Here is a 27,290-nt window from a genome sequence, read left to right on the forward strand (position 1 = left end):
AACATAACAGGGATATCAACCAGAAGACCACACACAGCATCCTGCAGAAGTAAAGCAAATTATTCCACAGTATCCCCCAAATGAAATAAATAATTCTCACAGTAAAACATCCCCCAGAATTACACAGCAGGGCTATAATTTCCTTTCAAATTCCTTTGACGCAGGGAAGGCGAGAAATCCAGTTCTCTTTTACAGCATGGTAAATGCCTGCAAACCTTAACCTGTTTTGCTGTGGAATACGTGAAGCCGGAATATTTGAATATAGAAAGTAATACAGAAGCTAAAAGAAGTGTATACTGGTGGTGAAGTGGAGATCAAGGCTACCTGAAGTGTTTTTAAAATGCCCTGCCGTTAACTCTTTGTTCACAGAATCACAGAATCGTTCAGGTTGGTAAAGACCTCCAGGATCATCTGGTCCAACCATCCCCCTACCACCAATGTCACCCACTAAAACATGTCCCCAAGCACCACGTCCAACCTTTCCTTGAACACCCCCAGGGACGGTGACTCCACCACCTCCCTGGGCAACCCGTTCCGATGCCTGACCGCTCTTTCTGAGAAGAAATGTCTCCTCATTTCCAACCCGAACCTCCCCTGGCACAGCTTGAGGCCATTCCCTATCACTGGTCACCTGTGAGAAGAGGCCGACCCCCAGCTCCCCACCTCATCACATCCACAAACTGCCCTTCATGTCCCACCCTATACCTACCAAGGGTACCATAAGGGGCACAGCTCCACAGATGCACAACCGTTAATAACAGCCTGTGCTGGCAACCAGTCCCTTACTTACTACCAACTACGATCCAAACAAGCAACAGTTCTGGATTACCAGAGCCTTTCACTCACATGGCCGCAGCAATACTAGAGATGTTAGTCCCAGGCTGTCAGCCCTCACTGCACGGGATTGTGTGGCCTCCCAGGAGCACTCATGACCTTACAGAACCTGTGTGTGAGCACAGCCAAAGGGTTAAAGCAAACATGAAGACAGAAAAAACAAAATATACGCAAAACCAATCTGAAACAGAATCTGGGGATATCAGCTACACCTAGCAAAAGGATTAAAATATGTCTGACCTAGAATTTTGAGTGTTATAACCAGTCTATTAGGTCGACACTGTGACTTCATAGAGCTGCAGGAAAAACATCCTCAAACTGTTCCCCCATCACAGTGTTATCACGCTATGGCAGACACCTGTAAGAAAGCTGAAATAAGTCTTTTAGGTTGTCTGCCTATCTGTGCAGGGAGATGCTACATTAGAAACTGAGTATAATGTCCGCAGAGATTTCTTCAGGTCGAAGACCTGAACTTTTGGAAACACCATGGTCACAAAGACTCAAACCTTTCCTTTCGTCCACTAAATCTCTACATGAGGCAAGGTGAAGGGAAAGCCCTACAGAAAGGCCATATCTGATCATGCAAACAGGCACTGTACCAGAATGCTTGCAGAAGACAAGAAAATATGGCTTTGCCATTAATGGCAGCCTTCAAGAGCTCAGGAGACATTCATCACTTTTATGACATATTCAGAAGGAAATTCAGGAAAAAAAGGAAAAAACACTGCATTAATCTACAAGACGATCAAGATCCCTCCATAAGATACGGAAACATCTTCCTTGGTAAAGTGCTTTGAGATCTACTGATGAAGGAGTCTACAGAAATGATGGGAGCAGAGGGAATAAATAAGCAAGGGAAATTTGTTGACTTGTTATCTAAGATCTGTTCAGCTTGGCCTGTTTAATATTTTTTTAACCTTAAATTCATGCAATGGGTTTGTATTTCTTGCCTTAGATATATTTATGTACTTTTCTAACAATATTTAAAGAAGCAGACACTTTTAAAATAGCAAAATTTTCATGTAATATATTTATTTAAAAAATAAAATATTTAAAAACTAACCCTCAAAACCTTCTCATTAGAGTGAATTAAGAGCTCACAATGAACACACTGACAGCAAACAGCAACAGAAATTTTTGCTTATTCCAAGGCTATCCCACTCTTAAAACAGTTGTAAACATTTTGCCTATTCATTAAGGCAGAATTCTGTCTTAACTAGAATGACTAAAACATCTGAAAACTGGAAAGCACCAAGACATCACCATTCTTTTCTTCGATTATCGTCAACATTTACAAAGTATTCAGAATGCAGCAGTTCAGTCGCTAATATTGGCTCAGCCAAGATAATTAAAAGCTCTTTCTGTAGACGTTGGAAACTGGTATTTGCAGGGACCCCTAAAGGGATTCTGCCTCACTTACATCACCACCCTGATAGAGAACCTGGTTTTCCCACTGCATCCAGAAAAACTTTAAAAGGAACAGAAGAAAGAAATATTTCAACTATCCAAATTCAGTATGCTTCCTTTACCAGCAATGAATCACGCAACAAGCACTATGCATGTCCATAAAGCAGCAGCTACATGAGAGGAGGCTAATTAAAAAATACCCTATTAAAAAATACATATATACAATGAAAACCATAAGGATTGTTACTAGGCTAGTACTAAGGGACAGAAAGTCTGGCTTCTATTTACACTTCAGGCACAAAATTCAAGGGGAGCTAGATGATGTGGCATAGTTAATATTCCTGACTGGAGATCTTCTGAAGAAGTAAATAAAGGACATTGCCGAGCTTCTGTTTTACGCATTAATTCGCTCTTCAGAAATGTATTGGCACAGGTGCAAGAATAATGCAGTGTAAGAGTGCTTATCCAAGTCCTAAGCTACAGCACTTGAATTCAAGAGACAAGAACTGGACTGCATAATACCTCAGAGGGGGAAAAAATCATTGGAAGTTAAACATGAAAAAAATAGAAAAAATAAACAGTTGCAATAACCGTAGTATTTACGCATGCCCACCTAACTTTGAACAGCTGTGGCAGTGTAATTCACACCAACAACAATAAACTCTTGTTTCTGTGTATAAATCTTTCGAACTATCTGTTGTTTTTTTGGTTATTGCTTCTTCAGGTTAGTAAGATGCCACCATCAGGAATAGACACTGCAAGCCAGCCAGTAAGAGATGCAGGGGATAGGGGACGGATCTATAACACCATATAAGCAACCCAGAAGACTCCTTTCATCTACTGTAGGATAAAGATAAGAGTGAAATAGAGTATAACAAACACACAGTCAAATGAAATCAGAACTCTGAACCCATTTAAGAACATCACTGAATACGCCAAAAAATCCCAGGCCAAGAAACTGGCAGCACAGAGCACCACAAATACCACGTAGACACTTCTCACAGTGCAGTTCAAACACCTTTAAGCGGGGCAGGTTGCATTGCTGTGTCAGCGAAGTGACCCACCTGCATTACCAAAGGGGCCCTCTGAGAATCTCATCTTGGCAGCCAGCACACAACTGCCAGTCCTAAGGAAACCCATACTGTAACACCGCCTGCTGTAAATCCACTTGTAGGCAAATCCTAAAAGCAAGGTAGTTTACTGTGTTTTTAAAACAGTTATCTACATTGTCAGTGTGCATCAAAAGGGAATTAGTGCCACCTGAATTCACATGCTGACTTCCTGATGCTTAGAGGTGCGGTGTTCCTCGTTCACCGTGCGGCAGTATTTCTTGTCTATGCCCCATAGATCAGAGCAGATCATGATCTAGGGGCTCCTTCTAGCCTTAAACTGCATCACGTTATGCGTTTGCAGCAAAACTGATGAGCCACTGGAATTCCGCTTGCACTTAATAAATATTTAAAGTCAAAAGGTAATTTAGTCATAATATATAGAGCATTTTCTGCAAAAGGCGGAATTCTATTTTAAATAATTCATTCCATATAAATGTACCCATAAAAGGCTATACGCAGCACCTACTCATATTAAAAGCACCAGCTCAATCACACATCTGCAGAGCTGCAAAGAAACAAAAGATCAATTAAACAAGTTATACCATATATATATTGTATATATTGTAAATATACATTGTACATTCACCCAGATAACATCCACAATTGTGTTTCAATCACTAAATGCATATACAACAGAAGTATTTTTCACTGATGAAATTACAGTATACAAGATTAAAGTATTTCCCCACTTTGCCTAAAGAATTTGAGCACCTACAGTAAATATATAGCTCTTTCACAGCTGTGGCAATCCAGTTTATTTTAATAATGTAAATGCCTGTTATATTTCTTAAAATAGGTACAATTACAGGAATGCATTAGCTTAAGTTCAATAGTATATCTCAGCCTTCTATAACGACAGTGACAACACACAAAATCATATTTGCAGATCTACCGGCCTATTCTGAAATATCAAATATTTGCTTTGTACAGACTGCTTGAGAAGTGGATTGAGCATCAATAATTACGTGTTTGTTTTTGTGGTTTTTTTTAAGCTCGCTGCTTTTGTTGTTGTTTTGTTTTCAAATTTTTGTTTGTTTAAATTATAATTTCTATTATAACTTAAGGAAAGAAGAGCAACAGATTTAGCCCTAAACTTTGACCTGATGTGCTTTTGTCAGTATCGACAGCCTGGATAACACCAACTAAGGCAGGAAACAAATCTCTGTTCATTTCATGCTCAATTAAAAACACAGTGGGTGGGCTAGACTGCGAGAACGGTAGAGAAAAAAAAAAGTTTCCTAATTTTAAAGAATTTAAGGGCAAACAATCTGTGTAAATTATTACATATCCCCACTGCAAAGAAAAAATAATGCACTACCTGCTTATGACTGATACGTGTACAAGAACTTGAGAAAATTAACTTGATGTTTGTTAGATAAGCAAATTATCTGCTGGAGGCAAAAATGCATGCATCATCAGGTGCCCCAAAAATAGAACAGCTCTTCAGACATCATGTAACTTGCTCAGTTGCAATATATTGTAAGCAGCTTTTACTAAATAAACTGAAAACATGGAGTCTAGTGTTTGTTCTCTTCCATTTCATTTTTCCCTTTCCTACATATAATAAATGAGAAATACTTCCCTATGTTTCATATCTGCCATATGTTTTGTTTTCTTTCTCGTCTCTGGCTTTGTTCTCAACAATTTCTTGCTCCTCTGCTTTGCAAGGTTTTCTGTATTTCCTATTCCCTTTCTTTTCCCAGTCCTGTTCATATTCTCAGTTATCCCTGCAGCCTCTCCCTTCCATTTGTCTTTTCACAAGTAGGACAAGTTCTAAGAACTAAAGCTAATAGGAAAAACAAATAGAGAACAGGGGAGAATAGGGACCTAGATAACGATGTGCTGGAAAACAGATCTGTAGGTTCTAACCACAAAAGGAAAGGCAAGGGGAAATTACTGGAATTCAGGGAAAAGAAACACAAAACAAGGCCTTGCTTTCACTGCACTGTTCCTACAACTCTCCAGCACTTGGGAGAGATGCGTGCTGCAAGCGTGGAGACACATCTTCCTTGTGAAGTCTTGATTAGGCATCTGCCAGCATCAAGTCCAGGACTGCAGTCCTGTTTCTCCCTTACAGCACTTAACTTTCCGTAGTTAATCAGTTTCAAATATGGTGCCTCTGATGTAACACAATATTGTTGTAACATTTGATGTAACACAATATTATATCAGACAAATGCAGCTAAAATATTCTGGGATAAGGCAATTCTAGCCAAAATGTGTGGAACTGCTGTTGGCAGTGCTCAGAAATTCATGCATCTCTGCCAATACAGCCTTCATCAACAGATGTGTTTACCCCAGCCCAAAGCTCTTTTCTCTCCCCAGCACCAACAACCCGACGATGTTCACACAACACCCAAGCAAAACTTATTACTAAACAGATAAGTAAGGAAAAAGGACAGCCGCGAAGATGTCCCAAAAGTTTTATGTCCCAAAAGTTTCAAATGACCATGCACTTCTTCAGTGAGGATGTTCAGCTTGGCAGCCGGTGACATGAAGCCGCAGGAATTGTAAAATAGAAATGCAAATTGTCATACATTGTCTGCTCTGTTTCTCCCATGCAGGGATGAATTTCCTTTTACAGCAACTAATAGGCTGTGGCACAAACCCACTGTAAAATCTGCCAGCGTTTGAAGCTTGAAGTTGTAGCAGCGTTAGCCGCTGTTTAGATCTCCGTCCTCCCACCAGGAAACAAAACTCCACAGACGAGCCACAATTGCTCCTTGAGAGTAGGATGATAAAAAGCATATTGGTTAATGCTGGAAAAAAAAAGAAGGGCTAAAAGTAGTATGCTGAGTTCTGATAGTGTCCAATAATAAGCTTGCGAATAAAAAAGGATTTACATTTAGGATGTTTCTCTTTTTATTTCATTGCTGGATTGAGTCAAATACACTAGCTCCGTGGAAACGTTCCCAGACACGTTTTATGTGCATCACCTCCATTATTCGAGTTCTATTGCTCTGCAAGTGTAAAGTGCTTTTTTTTTTTTAACTACTTCTTTTTGTCTTGTTTTGAACTGACAGTTCTTAAAATTGGCACTTAAGTGCCCAAACACATGTACACACAGCTTCAAATGATAATAGCAGCTATGTGACTAAATGAAGAAGCGTGCCACTCTGCATTTTATCCCCGAAAGACAAAATTGGTAAATTATTAGCTAAAACAGCAGTAGCTTAATAAAAAGAACGAAGATCCTCCTTGCAATGTTTTAAAGAACTTTGAAAGAAGAAGAAAAAAAAAGCATGCATTTTGAATAGCATAAAAATTGCATGTGGAACATAGATTTTAAGGTGTTGTTTCTACAGAGCATGCTGAGGTTTCCAGAACACGGAAAGAAAGAAGATAACAAATCTATTTTAGGCATTCATGAAATCCCAGCTATAATACACCAGCTCCTAATTAGAAGCCTGACACGGTAATTAATTTAAACATGGAATAACCCGTAACCTTTTCACTGTTCAGTGATTACCAGAAAGATGTTTTTATTGTGACTGTAAACTCTAAAATTCTCTCAAAACATGAACTTTAATCCCTGGAAATGACCAGCATGTGTCATCTCATTACTTAGCCCATTGCTGGCAAGAACAAAATTTATTGCTAAAAAGATAAATAAGGAAAAAGGACAGCAATGGGGACTTACGTTGCTTAAGTCTCAAATGAATCAACACCTCTGTGAATACCAGCATGCCTGGGATCCAAATCGTGTCTAGTCAGGCCCCAACTCAATGAGAGTTTGTATTAATTTGGTCACACACACACAGAACAGGAAAGTTTAGATTTCTACAGCACTTGGAAAGAACAGGACCTGGGGTGAAAGTCACCAGTAGTTAAACTAGGGCCAAAAAAAGTACAGAAAAATTGTTTGGACACAGCATAACAACCTCTCATTCCCCTGCAGCAGAAAAACATGTTTGTGCCCGTTGTTCCTTTCCACAGACCTCTCCAGTGGCACCACTTCTCCTTCCTTCCAGTGTTTTAAAACTCCCAATGGAGTCTCAAAGTTAAGAGTAACATCACTTCTCTCCCTGCCAGTGTTATCTGGGGACAGAACTCTGTTAAAAATCTGCATCTCTTATCCCTTTCCTAACTTCCCTCTGCAGTGATTTATTTATTTATTTTTTCTCCTTTTAGAGGTTCTGCAATTTGTTTTCTTTTTAGTATCTGTGTGTATTTTCTCTTTGTTGAAGTTTTTAATTGCAAAAAGCATCATCTCTAGCGAGCGCTCATCTTCTTTGGTATTAGACAAGAATGCTGGCACCATGCAGTGAAAACCTCTGCTATGCAAGTAGTAAGTGTGTGCCTTTAAACCATGGGACTTTTAAAATGAAGTTTTAATGTTTTCTGGAATGGCCATCTCTTACTTGATATAGGTCATCATTGTGTTATTCTTCTAATAACAAAACCTGACGTAGTCCCTTGTACGGCCACATTCATTCTGAACAAAACTAGACAGAAAGCAACAAAAGTTTACATTATCAGCGCCCTTAAAAGTATTTGACAACACTACGAAAAGGTATTTAGAAAGACCTGACAGACATATTTCAAACAAAATGCATTCAGACACGCACACACACAAAAAATAATTTTGTCCAGAGTATATTAAAACTTCAGGTGAAAGCTATCTTTTCTTGATATTTTTTTCTCTTCTACAAAAATACTAAGCTAACATACTGAACGTTTTTAAAACTCCTATTTCAGAAGTTAACATAACCGAAAGAGGTTGTCGAGTCTCCATCCTTAAAGATGCTCTGTACTCAGGTGGATGAGGCACTGAGCAACGCGATCTAGCTTTGAAGTTAGTTCAGCTTTGAGCAGGGGGCTGGACAAGCTGATGTGCTGAAGCTCCTGCCTGCACGAGTTGTTCTGTGACTCTCATCCCTTCTACCAGCAGCCAAAAAGAAACTGCAGCACAGAAACGCTGAGCGTTATGACTAATCTCTTAACAAAATCTGTGGCTTTTACCTACCCGGGTTATTGAACAGAAAGGCATTCTCCAACTCCACATCCACATTTCAGACGCCCTTGAAAGCTGTAAGAGCAGTAATAGCCCTTCTCTGAGGTAGAAAACGTTAGCAAATGTGGACTAAAGCTGTGTTACTGCACCTCATCCAGAGCCTGAGTTCTGCGTCTGGAAGGCAAAATCTGTCAAGAAACATCCAGGGAAAAGCTGACAGCAAGAACCTCGCAGCGAGGACACTGATGTATTTCCTGGCTCCATCTCCTACCTCCTTCTGGTGAGGCCACCTTTTAAGATCAGCCACCTTTTAAGACAGCCAGAACAACCACAGACCACGCACCAACCAAGCAGCACCACGGTGATGTGGGAAAGCCACAGCCACCAAGAGGTCAACCACAAATAAATCTTTTTTTAGGTCTAAGTGCTAACTCACCTGGCATCGGCTCCTACCTGCTGCTGTCCAAAAGCTGGTGATGTGGGAAGTAGCCATTTACTCAAACCAGATTTACAGTTTTTGCCTAACTCTGGTGACTTACAATTTGTATACAACCGATTTGGCATAAACAAGAAAGCTATACATAAGCATTTTTGGTTGATGTAGTATGCTTTTTTGAGGATCTTCAGCACCATTAACAAGTTATTTACAGATGGGGCTGCTGTGCAAGTGTTATACAAATATATATTCCAAGCAGGATGCAGCCCCTATATTTGGAATACAGAGAAAAATAATTTCAGTCACACACTGACTATGAAGTAGGAGACTAACACTGGAAACAAAAGTTAAAGCTTGGGGAAAAAAAAAAAAAAGAAAAACACAACATAGTTCTCCTTCACCAGTGATGCTTCTGCTTCTACTTTTTGCATTCAGTCATCAGAACAAACTCATTCTTCCTCTTACTTTTGGACTTCATAAGCAAACGTTTATTTCCCAGTGCCATGGGATTTTGCATGCAGGAAATTTTGCAGAAAAATATTCTAATACATACACTATATTCATGAAAATATTTTTCAGTTCAATGGCTTCCTTTTAATTATGCAATCTTTTAAGGTTATCACTTTCATTTTCAAGAACACTCAGAGCTTGTTTTTTGGACCTGGGTTCTTAACAATGTCCTTTTTAAATGTTTGTACTACCTAAGCATGTAAAAACACAACAGAGTTGCACAGGTTTTTAGCATTCAAGGTCAAACCACCACATTTTCAAGTGTAGCATGCTGCCTCTGGCAGAAGCCATTAACTCGAATTTCCTAAGATAAAATAACCATAATGCAGCCAACTTGTTTTGTAGGAGTTTCTGTGAATTTTATAAAAGCAGTCCCGCCACCAACAAGCCTACAACACTGCAGGTAACAGGGTTACGTATTACGAAAAGTTCTGCGACTTTAACAAGAGCATTTTTTATCAATGCAAGTATCAAAGCCCAGTTTTGTTTCCTTCCCTCGCCGGGTCACACTAACTTCCAAATTCCCTGTGCTACAAATTACCGCGCCTAATCCTTTTCCTACAGAGCCCCTCTTCCTTTGCAGGGAGGGTCAAGGTGAAACACTCACGATACAGGGCTGCAGCCTTGCAGTTTCCCATTCACCAAGCCCTCCAGACAGGAAAACTGGTGCATATGAATCAAATACAAGCAACGCTAATGCATTAATGACTGACATGTGGCAGAGTCGCAGACACACAGATGCAGCTTGACATTAATGGAGAGATTCGCCTGTGGTCATGCACATAGAGGGGGGAAAAAATAGACCCACCTGCCTCGTGTTTTAACCTGAGTATGAAATCAAACGTCAGACAAGATTAATTAGATGCCTGGAGTTTTATTCTTCTCTGTTGATAGAAAAAGCACATTTCCATAATGTGAGGAAGCATTTATGTGGATAGCAAATCAGGTTGACATTGAGGGAAGGTTTACTTTATTGTGAATGCTAGCTGTGTGGTGCTTGTCAGTGCAATTACTTTCTACTCAAGTGGTTTGCTTTTTAACATTTTATTATCTTAACAATAAAAACCCTGGAAGCAATAATTATTTATTATGCTAATTCCTTAGCTTTATTATGAATTTCTGCACAACCGTTAAAACTTACTGTTTCCCAGAAATAAGCCAGATTTATTAATATTCAGCCAATTTAAAAAAAAAAATAGCGAGAAAGAAAGCAAAAAAACAATCTCTGTACTGGTAATTAGTTAGTAACCAGTCAATTTGTACACTTATCAGCTTCCCCATAAGTTCTGTTTTCATTTATTCAATCCCCAACATTTATTTCTAACATCATTCCTACTGAAAACAACTTCAAAACACCGAGTCCACTGCAGCATTTTTTTTATAAATAATGATTTAAGCAGCCTGAGAGGCAGCAGGCCTTTAGACCATTCCGAAAATGCACTATACTCAAGGACTGCATTTTAATTATGGAAACCTTTTAGAACATCCCTGTTTTATTAACAGTAAGTGAAAGACTATAAACAAGGCTTCAGTATGCACCACTTCTCCTCAATCCTGCCTAAAGCCCTCCAGGGGAAACAGCTCCAGTGCACTTTCATTTCTCCCCCCAAGCATTCTCATTTCCGAATGCCTCTTCTCACCAACTTTAAAATTCATTTAACATAACAACCACACAGTCGTGCTTTTTCCTTTCCTTTTTTTTTTTTTTCCTTCTTCTCCTAAGCATACAAGTGTTGTCTCCTTTAGGAATAAACACCAAGGCCACAACTCTCAAACTCCACCAGCACAAATGCAATAGAGAGACCATGCGCAAGCCGAAGCAGAAAAGCACTGCGACTAAATGTACCTTGAAACGCTCTTAGCTCGCGACACTTTCATAATGCCTCGTGTCCACGCACCAGCTGTGCCTGCAATTCGCACAGCCACAGCGGTTGTAATCCCTGAAAAACATCTACAACAAATTCGCTGCTCCAGCTCTGCTTTGAGCCAGTGCAGCCAGCCCCGGTCCTTGGAAGCAGAAGATGTCCCAGGCTGGAAGGGACCCACAAGGGTCACTGAGCCCGGCTCCTGGCTCCACACAGGGCCACCCAAAACGCTTCAAGGCTTGTAACAAGGCTTTCAACCAGCTATACCAACTCTCATGCTGCCACGCACAAGATCAGAGCCAGGTTTTTCCATCACTTTCTACTCTGAACCAGGTTTCTTCTGCACCTCCCACTGGGAGATTCTGCCCGTGACAACAGCAAGTTCCCTATTAATGTCAATATACACCATAATTAGCACTGTAACGCGGGTAGTTATGTCATAACTGTCCTCCCATCCCCTCCCTCATGATCACAAAACTTGATTTACAGAAAAAAAAAGGAGAAAAAAACCCCACAGCTTACCCAAAGCCCAAATTATTCCTTCCTGAGTCAAACTAGTACACGGGCTGCTGCCAAAGGAGGGAGGGAAGTAGCGTAATGGGAGCTCTGGCTACAGTGGGGTGGTGGGAAGAAGTAAGCTTTGCTGGAGCAGATGCTCTCTGTGAAGACAGCAGCTTATGGATGAAGCAACTTTTCCCATGTAGAGATCTCAAAACCTACGTCTCTACAGGACAAAGATGTGCCTTGCAGTAAAGGCACCATATGGGAAGTGCTCCAAAGAGCACCCAGGAGAAGAGAAAAATTCAGAATGCTACCATCCAAAGGCACAAAACCCAAAGTCTATCCTCCACATCCAGGAATGGTGTAGTAATACATCCAAGCATACAAACTCACCAAAATTAATTAACAGTTCACTTACTTATTTCGATCAGTAGCTGCAGCTGAAAAGGAAGCTGTGACACACAGTGCCACCACTACCACAAGGTACAAGCATGACTCAATGCTCCATTTTCTGCTGTAATACCTCCAGTAACAGACACTTGTACTTATTCATGACGTGAAAAAATGCTCACCCTTCTAATTTGTTCTTTCCGTTTGCTGTTTGCTTTGAAAACCTGGCCTCTTGCACAAAGCCAACACAAAGAACACAACCACAGGAATGCTGTGATGTGCAGTTACCCTTAGCAGCCTGAGGGGAAGAAAACACAAAACAAACAAAAACAAAACACATAAAGGCAACCAAGACCAGACTAAGAAGATGACCAAGACAAAAGTCAGAGTAGACAGACACGCTTCATAACACTTTATTTTTCAGACACAGAGTCAAGAGAGAAAAAGATGGTAACCGGGCAGAGCTGTGGATTTTCCTTTCCTTTCTCTCCTGCTTGTACTCACCTAAGTCATTGTGAAACAGCGCCTGCTTTGGTCCCAAGGTACACTGCACTTGAATAAGAAAATGCCAGAAAATTCTTGTAAAGCACACAAAAACTTTCTCAAAAAAGTCATCTCCCCAAATACTCCAACAAGTGTGAGATACAATTTGGGAGCTACACAGAACTCCCCTAACAAACACAAGCTGGCTGTTACAGACACACCTGAAGATGATCAGCCTTAACTTTCAGCTGCTCTCATCACAAAGACAATAAATACACAGGGTATAGGCATAGAGAACAAGTGCATAGGGAACAAACTGGTGCAGAACCCTCTGATACTTCACTCTCGGGACAGATGCTGAAATTTATGATAAATGCTAAAAAATAGAAATATCTTAAAATATAAAGATGACATGACAAGCTACATATCCTATTACCTTCATATATTGTCTATGCATTTCAAATGCCAAAAAATGTAAAAGGCAGTAACGTTAAGTACATGCAAGTCTCTGATACCTTCAGGTGTAAAAGAAGAACAGTTCCTCACAGCAGCTTATCGTGGGGAATTACAGAGTAAAACTTGATACCACTGGAAATGCATATCGGGTACATACAGGAAAATATGGAGAGTAAATGTGAACGTCTTCTCTGAAAGACTATGAACTGCCACGGGTGCAACATTCCCGCATCAAAGGCACAACAGTTCCCAGCCATCTTGCAGATGAACATAAAAATGTATTGCAAGGGGTGTCAAAAATCCATCAAGTCCCCCTTTGTTTATTTATTACTGATCCACTGCTGGAGGCAATCGGCTCCGTCTCCAGCTGGGCTGCATTAGCACACTCACTCCAGTGCAAAAGCAGAGTGGAGAGCGCGAACCGCCTCTGAGAACAGCCTCAGTTGACCCGGCTGAACTCGCAGAGGAACAGCTGAGGAGGGCTCCTGAAATCCGGCAGCACAGCTGAGCGACAGGGGAAGCGTTCTCCAGCTCTAGGTGGCTATGAACACCTCCAGAAATAACTTTAATAAGCCGCTCAAATTAGATTACTAAGAGTTCTTCTAGGTGAACTCTTACACGAGTATACCTCTACCAAACCCCATCCTGATGGATAACTGCAGCCATTCGAAAGCTTTTGCAGGATTTCAGCAACTCCCGTACAGCTGAACCTCCATGCAGCGCGTGTACACAAGCTCAGAGTGACTCGTTTATATTCCAGCCCTGGCCTCAGCTCAGCTAAATGCAGCATGTCGCTGCCTTCGGGTAACTGAGACCCCACTTGAGGGCCTATTCTCAAAGCCACCCTGCTTTTCAAACTTACGATCCTGTCACCGACACAGATGGCAGCAGAAGAGTTCAGGGCTGTGCAGCTCTGAAAACGCCAGGCAGGCTTCCTCCCCTCTTCAAAGGGAGGAGACTGAACCCAAGCAGGATTCAGCTTCCCAAAGCTCTGTGATCTAATTCCACACAAAAGGCTTAATAAGGTTTAGACTCATAATACAATTAGTAATTTAGCTCACAAATTAGACTATCTATTAACACTCCAGCAGAGACAGCAGCCGTATGAGGATTAAGAAGGAACCTTACGCTCTCGATAAGGGGCGAGACCTTGGCTGCTCCAACTGGGCACTTCAGCTTCTGCACGGGACAACACGCGGGGCACCGCAGGCAGCATCCTGCTGGCACACCCAACCTTCATCAGCAGGAACCACGCTGATCATCTGCACATCGTCTGTACCGACTGGGAACTCTCGAGCTCGTCCGAAAGCCCAGTTTAAGCTGGTAGAAATATGAACTTGCAGAATTGTCTCTCAAGACGGCATAGAATACACAGCATACACATTTACTGCGTATGTATTTATATGCATTTTAACCACACATAAAAATTATTACCAAAATTAACCCATCGACATGGAGAACACGCACATACATCACTACCTTGGCTTAAATACAGCATTTAATTCCAGGACTCGAATAAAGAGACAACAATTCTTCTTAAAGGTTTGCATACAATGTTTATTCTGTGTTTAAGAAAGGAAGCAGGTTTATGTAATGCAAGACTCTGCATCTTCCCCTTCACCTAATCAGTACTAAAAAGATTCAGCCAAGAGCTGATACCTCTAGCATACTGCCTGATGGCACGCTGTCCATGAAGAAAAGGATGCCAGATGAGTTTTTCAGAAGGCTGTGCATGTAGCTCCGTTTCTACAAAATGCTGATATCAGGGTGTTCATGCTGACTTGTGCAACACCTGATTACCTGCAATTACTATGCCATCAGAAGCTCTTGGTAATTAATTATATCGCATGCTCCAACCCAACCATATTCATCTTTAATTTTTGAGCTCGTGTTTATATAAATAGTGCCAGTATTAATAGTGCCAAGCTAGTTCTTTTTAGCTTGAAGAACAAATAGGGAAAAAAAAAAACTTAAGCAGTTTATTTTGCACTCTAGTAAAAACCATTAACACCCAAATAATATTATGAATAACGTCCATCTGGTCTGAAATCTAAATCTGGCCACGGGATCGCATTCTCCACTAGCAGTGCCTGCTGTTGCTATGAACTGTTCACCGTGACTGCTCTCCGCGCAAAGCAAAGCAAAACTTAAACCCCGCTCGCTTACACCACTTACTCATAACCACACGCTCTGCTGGCATGTGTCGTAATACATGCACGGGACCAGTCTGATCTAATTTGCCTCAGAAAAAAAAAATAATGATAATAATAAGCCTTCTTGGTATGAATAATAAGCAGGCAGCCAGGATGTCTGTCCCCAAGCTTTTGTGGCAACCCCCAGAGGCTACGTGCCCTTGTCAGTTGTGCACGTTGATCCCCAAAGTGTCCGGGCATCGTCCTCCAGCCTTGGGGTCACGGCTGCCCTCAGAAGAGGCAGCAGAGGAGGACACGGGGCTCCTGATGATGGAGAATGGGGATGGGGGCAGGCCTGAGCATGGAAAAGGAGGTGGAGAGAGCGCAGAAGGGGGCAGCTCAGCAATATACTCTTAAAGGTGGCCTGGTGGTTAACAGCTTTGTTAAATATGTATGTTATTTGCTGGGGAATGGATGGTGTTAAAGTGCAATTTTAGCCAGAACTGCGAGCAGGTAAGAGCCCTCCCTCTTGCTCTGCACAAAATTCCAGAGTACACAGCTCTAGCAGATTACTGTAATTGGGCAATTCTTCCTTTTATTGCTAGACCACTGCGTAGAGTCAAAGCACTGAAATCATGTGAATGGGGCTACTGGTGAATATCACGTTATTTGTTCAACGGCAGCTGCTCGCACATAGACCTGACTTTTCTGCAGTTCCCCTTCAAAAAGTCTGGAAATACACATCTTCTGACAGACGAGCCAGAATTCATTTCTAACGGCTGTAAATCTAGCACAGCACTCTTGCAGGCTGTGAAGACTTCCAGAGCCAGTTCTGGAAATGTGAGATTCCTCACTTACAGGAGGTGAGTGGCTCCCAAAGCTCCTGCGATCCACCCACCACGAGCAAACAAGTCTGCCAGACACTACTTCACCGAGGCAGATTTACCGTGGACCAATTCAGGAAGCTGCGAATCTGTATTCATTCTTAAAACTGAGATCTTCACAAGTATGGACAGTTTTCAGTGCAAAGTCTGCAAGTTTGGGCTGTGCATCAGAAACCGACTGAAGGTTTGCAACAACCACAACAGGACTGACACGGAAGCAGTAACTTTCAAAACACAAGCTTCCACGCTGCAGTCTAAACCCAGCACCTGGTGGCTCCTGCCTGACACCAGAACAAGCAGGCAGCTGCTTTCAGTTTCCGTGCCCCACGGAGTCATAACAGGTACCTTCCAAACTGAGGACATACATTTCTAATGATTGTATGTTTCTCTTCAAGAAATCAGCGAAGGAATTTCAAGAGCAGCAAATGCATGCAGCTCACATAGCCTAATTCCCCTTGAAGTGACCAAGGCGACACAACCAGACACAGCCCAGACAGTCCTTATACGCAGTAACTGTGGCTTCAACCCTCCACCCACCTCAATCCTGTCTGCAGTGGAGACCCCACAGCTGCCAGGGGACTGACAGTGGGACAGGCGGCTGAGGCTGGCAGGCACACTCCTCACGGGCAGGCCCGCTGCTTCAGGCCACGCAGTCACACGGCTGTCCGCCTGCAGCTGAAACTGCAGCAGAAGTAGCTAAGGAATAGTCACAGAATCGCAGAATCATTAAGGTTGGAAAAGACCTCCAGGATCATCTGGTCTAACCATCACCCTACCACCAATGTCACCCACTAAACCAGGTCCCCAAGCACCACGTCCAACCTCTCCTTGAACACCCCCAGGGACAGTCACTCCACCACCTCCCTGGGCAACCCGTCCCAATGCCTGACTGCTCTTTCTGAGAAGAAATGTCTCCTCATTTCCAACCTGAACCTCCCCTGGTGCAACTTGAGGCCATTCCCCCTAGTCCTATCACTGGTCATCTGTGAGAAGAGGCCGACTCCCAGCTCCCCACACCTTCCTTTCATTTCACTGCATGCATAATCTACACACCAGGTTCAACCTGAGGAACATTTTCAGTCTTTTAACATTCACACCTTTTTCACAGCTGTGTGGGGTGTCTGATGTGGGTAATGCTGAACTCTCCAATAGTCAAGATGCAAAGAAGCACCGGACAAACTGCCTTTCTGTTAAGCGTTTGGAAAAGATCCGGCTCTGGAGTTTCTGTAAGACCTCAAAAAACCCCAATCCACTGCTCCTGTTGCTGCACTGTTGCTGTGGAAGGCAGTTTTTAATTTGTGAGGAGTGTATTTCAACTCGTCTTGGGCTTCTGGGCCCTATGCAATTTCACTGCGTATTTGTTCTAAAGGGCGCGTGCTTTCCTCAAACACTAAAAGTAAATACTGAAACCCCTGTAGTTTCCAAATGCCCAAATGAAAATGCCAGGCTAATTCACATAAATCCCTTACTAGCCCAGACTTATGTAGGCAATTCTAACAACAACTCTTCAAGTAAAAATAAATAAAACACACCTCATGAACTTTACGTGTGGTCTCAATCCACGTGCTTTGCTGTCACTATAAACAGAGCATAGTAACATTGGGCAACGTACCGGCTTCCAGCTCTCACTGCCAACCTTCTGAGGTTTGTGAATAAATATTAACTTTAATTGTGTTTTGGTTTTGCTGGTTCCCTACGACACCCGCAGACCTAGCCCGAGAAGGTTGCTTTCATGTTCAGAAAGGTGCTCACCGTGAGGAAGGTGCTCGGAGAAGTGCTTGCGGAGGCTTCCTCCTGAGCTAGGACCGAATCGAGATGACATCCCTCAGACACAGGGAAGAGGGCATCAACTGCATGGTGCCTCCAAATTATCACTGGGACAACAATTTATCTTACCTAGCTGAGAAATGACTTCGGTAATAGCTGTTTCTGCAGAAGTTAAAAAGAAAAACAGCTGAAGTGATGTGTTATGTAAAGTGCTTATATTAAAGTGTTGTATGCGGTGCTTTGTAAAATAATCTTCATCTGCTCTGCAGAATTCAGAAAATGGAACATTAGAGGAAAAAAGGCTAAAGCGATTCTCAGCCATTAGCATAAAAACTACCCCACTGAGTACTACACTTCCTGCAAATGTCCACAACTGTCTTCATCTCCTAAATATGTGACAGTATTTAAGTACACTGTTGAGTTTCTGGGCAAGACTGAAGTTATAGGTGACAGCCGATGGCTGCTCTAAGTGTTCTCTAAATACATTCAGGGGTTCTTAACTGTCAGTTAAAAAAAAAAAAAAAAAGAACACTTCAACCATGGTCAAAACTGAACCCACCAAAAAAGAACAGAAAAGACAGCCTACGACAATGCTCACCCATGCCACAGCCAAACGCCAGAGCATGCACTTAAATCCAGGTCTCCCACACCTACGCAGGAGCTCTGATCACCAAGCAACAGAAATTACAATATGCATCTGTCTTTTGCATGCTGTGCTCCGGCAGCGCACTTCGTGTTCCACTATGTCATCCCAATGTGGAGCCAGAAAAAACTTCCAGGCTCAAAAAGTCCCGCAGTGCGGGGAAAACATTTCCTGGTTAAGATCATACGGCACATCTTAAAGCAGAGAAGGAAAAAGAGATTTACACTATCAAAATACAAATAGCTTCCAAAAAATTGTGATCAGAGTGATGTTGATATTGAATTACACCCTGTGATAGAAATATCATAGTAATTGCAATAAATTATGCATAGTCCTATGCAGTTGGCAAGCGGGGTTGAACCTTGAAACAAATGCATTTCCTCACTCAAGCAAGTTCCTACCAAGTGCGTGAGCACACGCTGAACAGATCGTGGAGTTGTTAGGAAACACTGGGCTTCTTGTTGTAATTTTATTTACCAGAAGCAGAAGGATAATAATGAAATCTGTCTGTTCAAACAAAACAAATTCACTCATCCCGTAAGAAGCGAGAATAAGCATAGCAAACAGCTACAGCAAGAACAGTTGTGTCTGATTTGGGGCCTAACGCAGCTCACGGAGATGGAAACCGACTTTCGTGGTTGTTTGCAGCTGTTAGCAGAAGCGTATGTTAAAGCTGGGAAAAGCCATGAACTTGAAAATACCACAGGTGAGACTCTACGCAGGTAGGGGACAACGTGAATCCTTTTGGGAGATCTCAGCCTCTGCCTGGGATGTGATCTCCGGTTGTGAAAAAACAGACTGCTGCCAGATCTGTTTTCTCTACGTACCCGCAGAAACTGCACAGGCTTCCCAACTGGAACTGTAAGGTGTGCGTGCAGGTGACCGCTTTAGTGATCACAGACTGCAGGACTAGCCATGGCAGAATTACAGAGCATCAGCTCCCAAGATATGGGAGTCGTTAACATCAAGTGGAGAGGGGGAAAAAGAAAAAGCTCCCCCAACTACCTCTGCTGTGAGCACGACATGAACTACTGCATAGGTTACAAGCATACGCACAACTACAGCGATGCTCATCATCCAGTCCAGTCTATACTCACCAGAAGCACAGATGTGAAAAGCCACTCTCTTTGTTTACCTGTAAGAACAACTCCATGGCAAAAACCCCAGGGCATTGCCAGTCCGCTGTCCACCTACCTGGAAGAGCACAGAAACTCCCATAATATTCAGTCTTACAGAACAATCTCGTCAGCAAAACTAAAAACCACTATTTCATCTAATCAGCCTACCATTATGCATTGCAGAATTACAACAAAGGGCCACAGACAAAAGTGTTTTTGACAGTCACAGAATAATGAAATAACTGAATAGAATAAGGAGTCAAACAATACTGGATTTTAGAATTGGGGATAAAGTGGTGATAGGGTTCAAGCTGTCAAGCTCCCCTTCCAAAATCCCTACTGTAACCAAAACTTGCTGCTCTTGAAATCAGGGCAGATTACACACATGTAGGGGAAGAAGGGGAAAAAAAAGAAGAAAAAAAAAAGGAAAAACCACCTTGCTCATATGAGAAATGTGAGAAATCTGGGTTTCACACCATTCCACAGGGAAAAAAAATAAAGTTTCATTAACATCATTACACTTAATCATATGTGCAAAGATAACCAAATATTGCTATGTAAAGCTGTCAGAAGACATGTTCAAGCCTTGAATAAATTAACAAGACAAGTGTGTTCAAAACAAAGATGACAAAAATAAGAAAATGTGAGTAAATATAAATCCATTTATGTTTTCCAGATGCCATTTAACTGCCTTTACGACTTCAGCTTTTTCCTAGGGTATTTTCCCTTCCAGTAAGATTCACTTCTTACACTCTTTCACACAGTGTCGTGCCTTCCTTCCCACCCTTCTCCCCAAACACCACAATGCTCACCTGCTTTCAGAGCTCCTTCCTGCTAATGCTCCCCTGCTTTTGTCTGAACAAATGCGGTTATTACTTTCTTTGCTACCACTGCTCCTCATGTGGCTAAGGGGCATGCAGAGTGAAATGGCTGAGCCACTTCTTCCCTATTCCCTGCAGCTTCTGGACATGAGTATGTGTTACAGGCATAAATACACCTTCACTTTTACCATTACTCTCAGAAACCTGGGCATAAAAATGTCTTTTCTTCATTTTTAAAGCATGGGTGAGGGCTTACTCTCTGTAACTCCTCGCAATATTAAAGGCAGTGACGTGCCCTTTAATTGCCACAACACAAGGCTCTTCCAAAAATCAGTACAGAATTCCCCTGACAGCAACATCCTTTCCGAAAATAATTCCTTTGAGTGGAGCAGAGGTCCCCCCACGACACATTATCAAGGTCTTAACTCACACAACACTGAGCCTTTTCTTTAAGACATACCTACAGATCAATCGAGATGGTTAAGATACAGCTTTATCACACCTCTGTAGCTATTACCCCCGCATTTAAGCCACTAGGAAAGCACTAACAATTTCTTTGTAATTTCATGCATTTTATTGCAGTATGCAACAGAAGGCTGAATGAGTGCTGCAGTAACAGTGATACTGAAATCAGCCTTTTTATACATAATGAAAAGTTCATTTGTGTTATAAGCAAACTGGTGCAAACAAGCCACCAGTGGCTTCAAATTCTCTAGGTCACAAAAATTCATCAAATATTTCCACACCTCCCAAGTTCCAAACATCCTGACATTCAAGGAAAAGCCCAGCTTCCAGCCCTTCCTCTTTTTCCACTTAGAAAAGTGGATTTAGAGATGCAGCTACACCTAGTGATCAGCAGCAGAGCACAGCAGGCAAACCCACGAAGGCACAAGTGTTCGTGCCCTACAAAAGCAGAAAGAAGTGAACAGAGGGGGCGAGGAAAGCAACAGAGTAAAATTTATTACTAAACTTTGTTTTTTTGTTTTTGTTTTTTTTTTTTTTTTTAAAAAAAAAAACATATTACCATATGCTCCAGATCGGTTTTGTTTTCCTGAAATGCTTTTCGATACATTGAGAGCATTACATATTAAATCAGAAATACACATTTGGAAATTATCAGCAAACTCAGATGAAAGAAAGAGGACTCTCAATTTTTCCTACAGAAATTGAGGAGAATTAAGGTAATTCAGGTGCACTCACTCACTAATAAACAATTTATTCCTGGGAAAACTTTCAAACCCACTTATTTACACACTTGGGAGCTGAAAGGCTCATAAAAGCATATCATGTTCTGTGGAAACACCTTTAAAACTTAATGATGTAGCTACCCTAAATAAGTGTTTGACAATGGTACTAATAAGCTTTAAACACAAGAGGCAGCGCTCTGAAGTGATCTTTCCTTCAGGATGAAAGTGCAAGGTGCGAAGTAGAGGATCAGTTCCCAGGTCCTGACCTCACCACACCACCAGACTTCGTCCCATTAATCCTACACCTACTGTGCTCACCTCACCAGTCACTGAGATGGAGACCAGAAGCTTCCTCTCTCTGTCCTAACTTGTGTCGTGATGAGTTTGAGGAATCTGTCTCTCTAGTTGTCAATCTAGCACCTTCTGCGAGCACTAAACAGATTATTTTCTGTAAATTATATACTGCTATATTGTTTCAGGACACTGTAATCTATTTTCCGCACGAATTCTGATGACCACTGAATTGAGAGACCAAAGAAACACCACAGGATTTTTTCAGTGTTTTTACATCCTTGTAATCTTCTGAAAGGTTTATTTTTAATTTCTGGCATGGCTTCATTACTAACTTTTGACACCAGAATAGCTCACCAATATAAAAAGCAAACCCCACCACAACGGTTTCTTTTTTGACAAACCCCGATGCTTCCAAAGCCCAGACTCTCATTTAACTGGATGCATTCTCGAGTACGTCCTAGTTTACGGGGAAACACAAACTTTATTTCAAGCTCCAAACTGCCAAAAGTGCTTAAAAATACAGACCTATTCAAACCTGATCCTTCACCTTTCTTCCACTAACTTGGACTGTTTTAAATGCAGTTACTCCTGGGTGTAAACCCAAATAGAGTCATTCACCTACGGAAATCAGAGCTGTAGTAGGAGCAGCAAAAGCCTCTGACAGCGAGGCGTTTGGTTTGGGCATCTTCTCCCGCAGCTGGCTGCTCAGCAAGGCCACGTCGAGGCTAGGAAGTTCAGCTGAACAGTCGTGCTGACGAGCTGACAACTGCTGCAGGTGCTGGTACCGCTGTGCTTCCACCAGCACACCTCGCTTCCCTCGCGAGTGCTGGGATACGGGCTCGCAGGTGGAATGAGCAGTGCAGAAAAAAGCAGAATTTGTTAAAATAAGATATAAAACAAACCTACGGCTCTTTGCTGGCAAAATGATCAGAATAGCTATCAAAGGCTTCCAAATACAGACCCTGAACACTCTGACAAACCTCTTTAAGATGAGTAAATTACACCAGAAAGTTTTTGGTTTCTACACATTTCTCCGATTGCCAGAAGCTTCACTTCAGCTGGGACTGGACCTGTGAAGACGTAACCCATCTTCTTTCTTTTCATCCTCCCTCTTTGCTGTCACCAACCATCAGCATCATCACGGTAAGTTCCAACTTTAGCATGTCACGTTTCTTCCTTACATTTGTTTTAGGAAAGTGGGATTCTTGCCTTCAGAGTGCCTACACCCAAAACCAAAACAGGGGAAGATGAGGCACAGCATCTATTTAGAAAGCAAGGTTTATATTTTAAGCCCATAAAATAGCTTGAGGACTACTATTCTCCATGGAAAACCTTTACTAGTCCCTAAGAAAAATAATTTGCAGTTTTTGTACAGCACTTTCCCTCCTGTTCTTCTCCTTATAAGCACCGCTAGTCCTGGCACAAAATCACTCCTCCAAGCACTTGCAGGCCATCCCTTTGCAGAAGAAGTAAAACTTTTAAATCCAGCACCGCAAGAAGAATGTGTTAATACACAGCCTTATTGCTTTCTATAGCAAAAGAGAATAGAGCGCTCTAATAATAGGCCTCTCTAGGTCAGACTCAGGTTATAAGCAAGAAGTACCAATTTCAGGATTCAGGCTGTGTGCAAATTTAAATCAATCTGAGCACAACGCCTTTGTAAAAACACAGTTTCTGCATTCTATTACACATCTCCTTGCCTTCAATTTCAGTTACCCGTGCTGGTATTTGACAGAACTCATTACATCCAGACCTCTCATTTTATAGAAGACCTAATATTTAGGCTTACAGTGTCCCTTCTAACTTTCCACATCTCTGTGTTTGACCTAGATCCCTTGCAGGAGCGCATCACCTCCCCTTGCCTGCATAAGCTCCCGGCGAGATGGCAGAAGGAATACCGCAGGAATACTCAGGCAGAGGATGACACCAACACAGCTCAGGCACTTTGTAACGTTAGCCTTCAGTCTTCACATGGCCCCACTTAATGACATACATGCTAAAATCATTAAATAAAAAAAAAATCTAACTTACGTCTGCTAGAGTTTCTCAGGAACAAGCAATCTGTTCTCGCAGAAAGACCCCAGCTACTTTTAAAAACTTTCTAAAATAAGCAGCACTGTCCATATAAGACAGTGCTTTCAGCAACATCTCTTGAATTCAAATTCTTGAAAGCATTTGCTTCTTGAACCAATGAGTCCAGAATTTTAAATTCTTTAGTTAAGGACTCAGAGAAAATCTCATTGTTATTAACTGTTAAGCTGCTTTCAAAAGATTACTTGAAAGCTTCCAGGCCTTAAAAAGCCAAGATATGATCTTTCAGCGTGATTATTCTCTAAATAAGAAACTCAAATAAAACAATAGCTGAAGGTAATGTTAGAACTAATCTCTGTCAAATAAATCAATCATTTCAGGAAAGGGTAAAAATAAAAATGGAACTAGAAATGCCAAAGATGACTTAACTCACCCACTGCTATTCTTTGCTTCAAATATGTGTGGAGTTGGTTTTCTTTCTTTCCTTTTTTTTCAATTCCTTTTTTAAACTTTTGGCAGGTTATTCATACAACCCCCATCAGCAACAAGGGACGGCTAGTACAAAAACTAACTGCCCAGCTCAAGGACGGATTTTTGTGTAATTTAATTTCTATGACACTGATGCATCACATTTAACAAAAGCAACAGCAATTTTTTTCCCCTAGGCAAAAATGACTCCCAGGCATGCACTTCAGATGGTAAAGTACAAAAATGGAAATTTCATCAATTTTGGTCTGAGTACCAGGAATTGATATTTAAAAAAAAAAAATAAAAAAATAAAAAACAATGCACACACCTCTTCACGGATAAGCTTTCCATTCAATATTTAACATCCATGCACATATGGACGCATGGGGAGAGAGCAGGCCAGATGCTGCATCCCATGGCACCCTCTGCAATCCCGTTTCAGTGTGGAGATCGTGGTGTCTCTCCCTCAGAGCTTTGGAGGTGCTGGAATCGCCTTGTGCAATAACTGGATGCGCAAGTCAGTAAATCCACCTAAGGGCATCACTGAATTGTTTGTGTTTTCTACGACCGTGTGTGGCAATGGAAATGAACACAACATGAATGGCACTTAAATGCTGACTCCAGTATAGCATCAGCGTATCCCACATGCAAGTCACTTACATATCCAGAAGAAGAGTTGCCCTAGCTCAACTTTAAACAAGAAGTACAAGAGTTTGTGCTGGTCAGCAGTGAGTTACGGGTTTGTCTTCATAAAGGAAGAGCTCTCACTGAAGCTCGGACACTAGACTTCCAATATTAATGAGTTATAGGGCTAATATACATGAGTTCAGTTCCATAATTCACTACAGAGCACAGCTTTGTCCTAACACGAGTATTTGGAAAAGATTTCATCATTCGTATATATCACCTCGGTGCAAAACATCCCTCTGCTCGGGAGCCCTCTGTCTCATCTGCAGTAAAAACGCTGTAGAGAATTTAAGGGAAATGCAGCTGCATACACAAAAGGTCCCTGGGACATAACATAAACCCGTATTTTTTTAAAACTAGTCTAAAAGCAGACCACGAGCTCCCACCCCTAAAACTTGCTTTACCCACAGAGCTGCATGGAAGCAATGCGTGCGTACAAAATATCCAGCAGCCTGCGCACCCAGCTAAGCCAGAAGTCTCGCTCCCCACCGAAGCGCAGTTCGCATGAGCTGAGGACCAGATGTCTTCAATTTCTCTACCGTACTTTGCAGCAACTTCGTGCTGGAAGCAACCCACGACAACCCCCCCAACCCCCCTGAAGCGAGCTCGGCCCGCTTCGCTGCGAAGGGGATTTCACAATCCGGATTCCCGTCTAAAATTACGGGTTTCTTCGGCACGGAAATAGGACGGGGGAGCAGCGGGGGGCTGCGAAAACCCACCCGAGGACCCGAGGGAAGAGGGGATCGCCAGTCCGCCGGCTGCGAGCCCCGACACCCCCACACACGGGGGGGTCCCCCAAAGCCGGGGCTGCGCCCCGCCGTGTCGCGGCCGCCCGACGCCGGGGGCTGCCCGTGGGGGGCTCCCCTCGCCCCTCAGCCTCCTCGGCAGGGGTTAGAGGGAAACTTTTGGGAAGGGGGATGCGGGGAAGAGCCGCAGCCCGAGCGGGGCACGGCCCGACCCGACCCCGCCGGCCGCTCGCCCTTCCCCTCGGCGCCCTTCCCGTCAGGGCGCACGCCAGCGGCATCCCGCCCGCCGCCTCCTCCTCCTCGTCCCTCTCCTCCTCGTCCCTCTCCGCCGCCTTCAGACACTTTTTTTCCCCCCGCGTACAAAGCGGCTGCGAAGTGTCAGCCCCGCCGGGGGGGTCTGAAGGAGAGAGAAATCCAAGGCAAAGTGTGTCCCCGTCGCCCCCGGCCACCGCGGGCGGCGGCCCCTTACCTGTGAACGTCTGCGCTCCCGCTGCCAGCAAAAGTCCGGCCAAAGTAACCAGGCAAGTTCCAACTTTCCCCATATTTCCACCCCTTCCTGCCGCGGATCCAGCGAAGTGCCAAAGTGTTTGCCAAAGTAGGAGGCTCCCCCCTCGCCCCCCTCCAGCCGCTGGGGCAGGCGGGGAGGGGGCGGCTGGGACTCCCCCTCCGGGCTCCCCGGAGCTGCTCTGTCCGCTCCTCGTCCCCCTTGGCTTTTCGGGGCGCCGGGAGAGGGGCGCCGGGAGCCCGCGGTGCCTTCCTCCGGCCGCTGCCCTCGCACCGGGGGCCGCGTCCCCGCCGCTGCCCGGAGCCCGGAGCCCGGGGGGGTGGGGGGGCACCCGTAATGCCGGCGTCTCCCCGCCCGGCGCCGCCGCCGGTCCCGGTTGAGCTCGGCTCCCTTACTGACTCGCGGTCCCCCCCGGCAGGCGGGCGGGCTGAAGGGAGCGGGGAAAGTCACGCCCAGCCGGCGGCGGCGCCGCTCGGCCCCGCTAGAGGGCGAGGCGGCGCGGGCTGGGCGCCGCGGGCGGCTTCGGGGTCGCGACCGGCGGGGGACGAAGCGCGAGGGGCGCCCGCCCCGCAGCCCATGTCCCGGGGACGGGGACTGGGACGGGGACGGGGACAGGGACGGGGACAGGGATGGGGACAGGGGCAGCGGCCTTGCTCTCCGTTTGCCCCGTGCTCTGGCGCAGCGCCGAGGCACAGCGGGGCAGGAACGGGTAACTGTAAAAGAAGGGAAAGCAGGGTTTTTCCGTCAGCGTTGTGCTTTGTTTTGTTTTTTTCCTACAGCCGCTGCTCGTGGCCGCGACCCAGTCGTCGATGAAAGCTGGCAGCGGGCTGCTGCCGGGGGACGGAGACCCCAAACGGGTCCCCTGAAAGTTGAGCGCCTCGCCCCGGGTGGGTAGGGCGCCCCTGTCAGCCCGCCCGCCCCTGTCAGCCCGCCCGCCCTGTCAGCCGCCGGCCCCACAGCGCCTGCTGCCCAGCCTGGGGTGGAAAATGGCCTCGGCGGGTCCACACGTCAAACCGTGAGAGGAAAATCTCTTCGAAACGGAGCTGCCTTTCGTTCCTC

At 43.7% G+C, this 27,290-nt stretch overlaps 1 protein-coding gene across 5 annotated transcripts in view; it reads right to left on the reverse strand.

The window, feature by feature from the left end:
* Positions 1 to 26,528, reverse strand: part of PTPRM (protein tyrosine phosphatase receptor type M) — a 476,211-nt gene extending 449,683 nt beyond the window's left edge. For 3 of the 5 annotated variants that reach the window (XM_035564160.2, XM_035564159.2, XM_035564158.2), the window contains exon 1: positions 26,196 to 26,527. In XM_035564160.2, coding sequence (XP_035420053.1) covers positions 26,196 to 26,268 — 73 coding nt within the window. In that variant the 5' untranslated portion in view covers positions 26,269 to 26,527. Of the gene's footprint in view, positions 1 to 26,195 lie in introns of all 5 variants that reach the window. The other 2 variants (XM_050708960.1, XM_035564162.2) reach the window with 1 other exon arrangement.
* Positions 26,529 to 27,290: the final 762 nt, after the last annotated feature.

Source organism: Cygnus atratus, chromosome 2, assembly GCF_013377495.2.
Source record: "Cygnus atratus isolate AKBS03 ecotype Queensland, Australia chromosome 2, CAtr_DNAZoo_HiC_assembly, whole genome shotgun sequence".
NCBI lineage: Eukaryota > Metazoa > Chordata > Aves > Anseriformes > Anatidae > Cygnus > Cygnus atratus.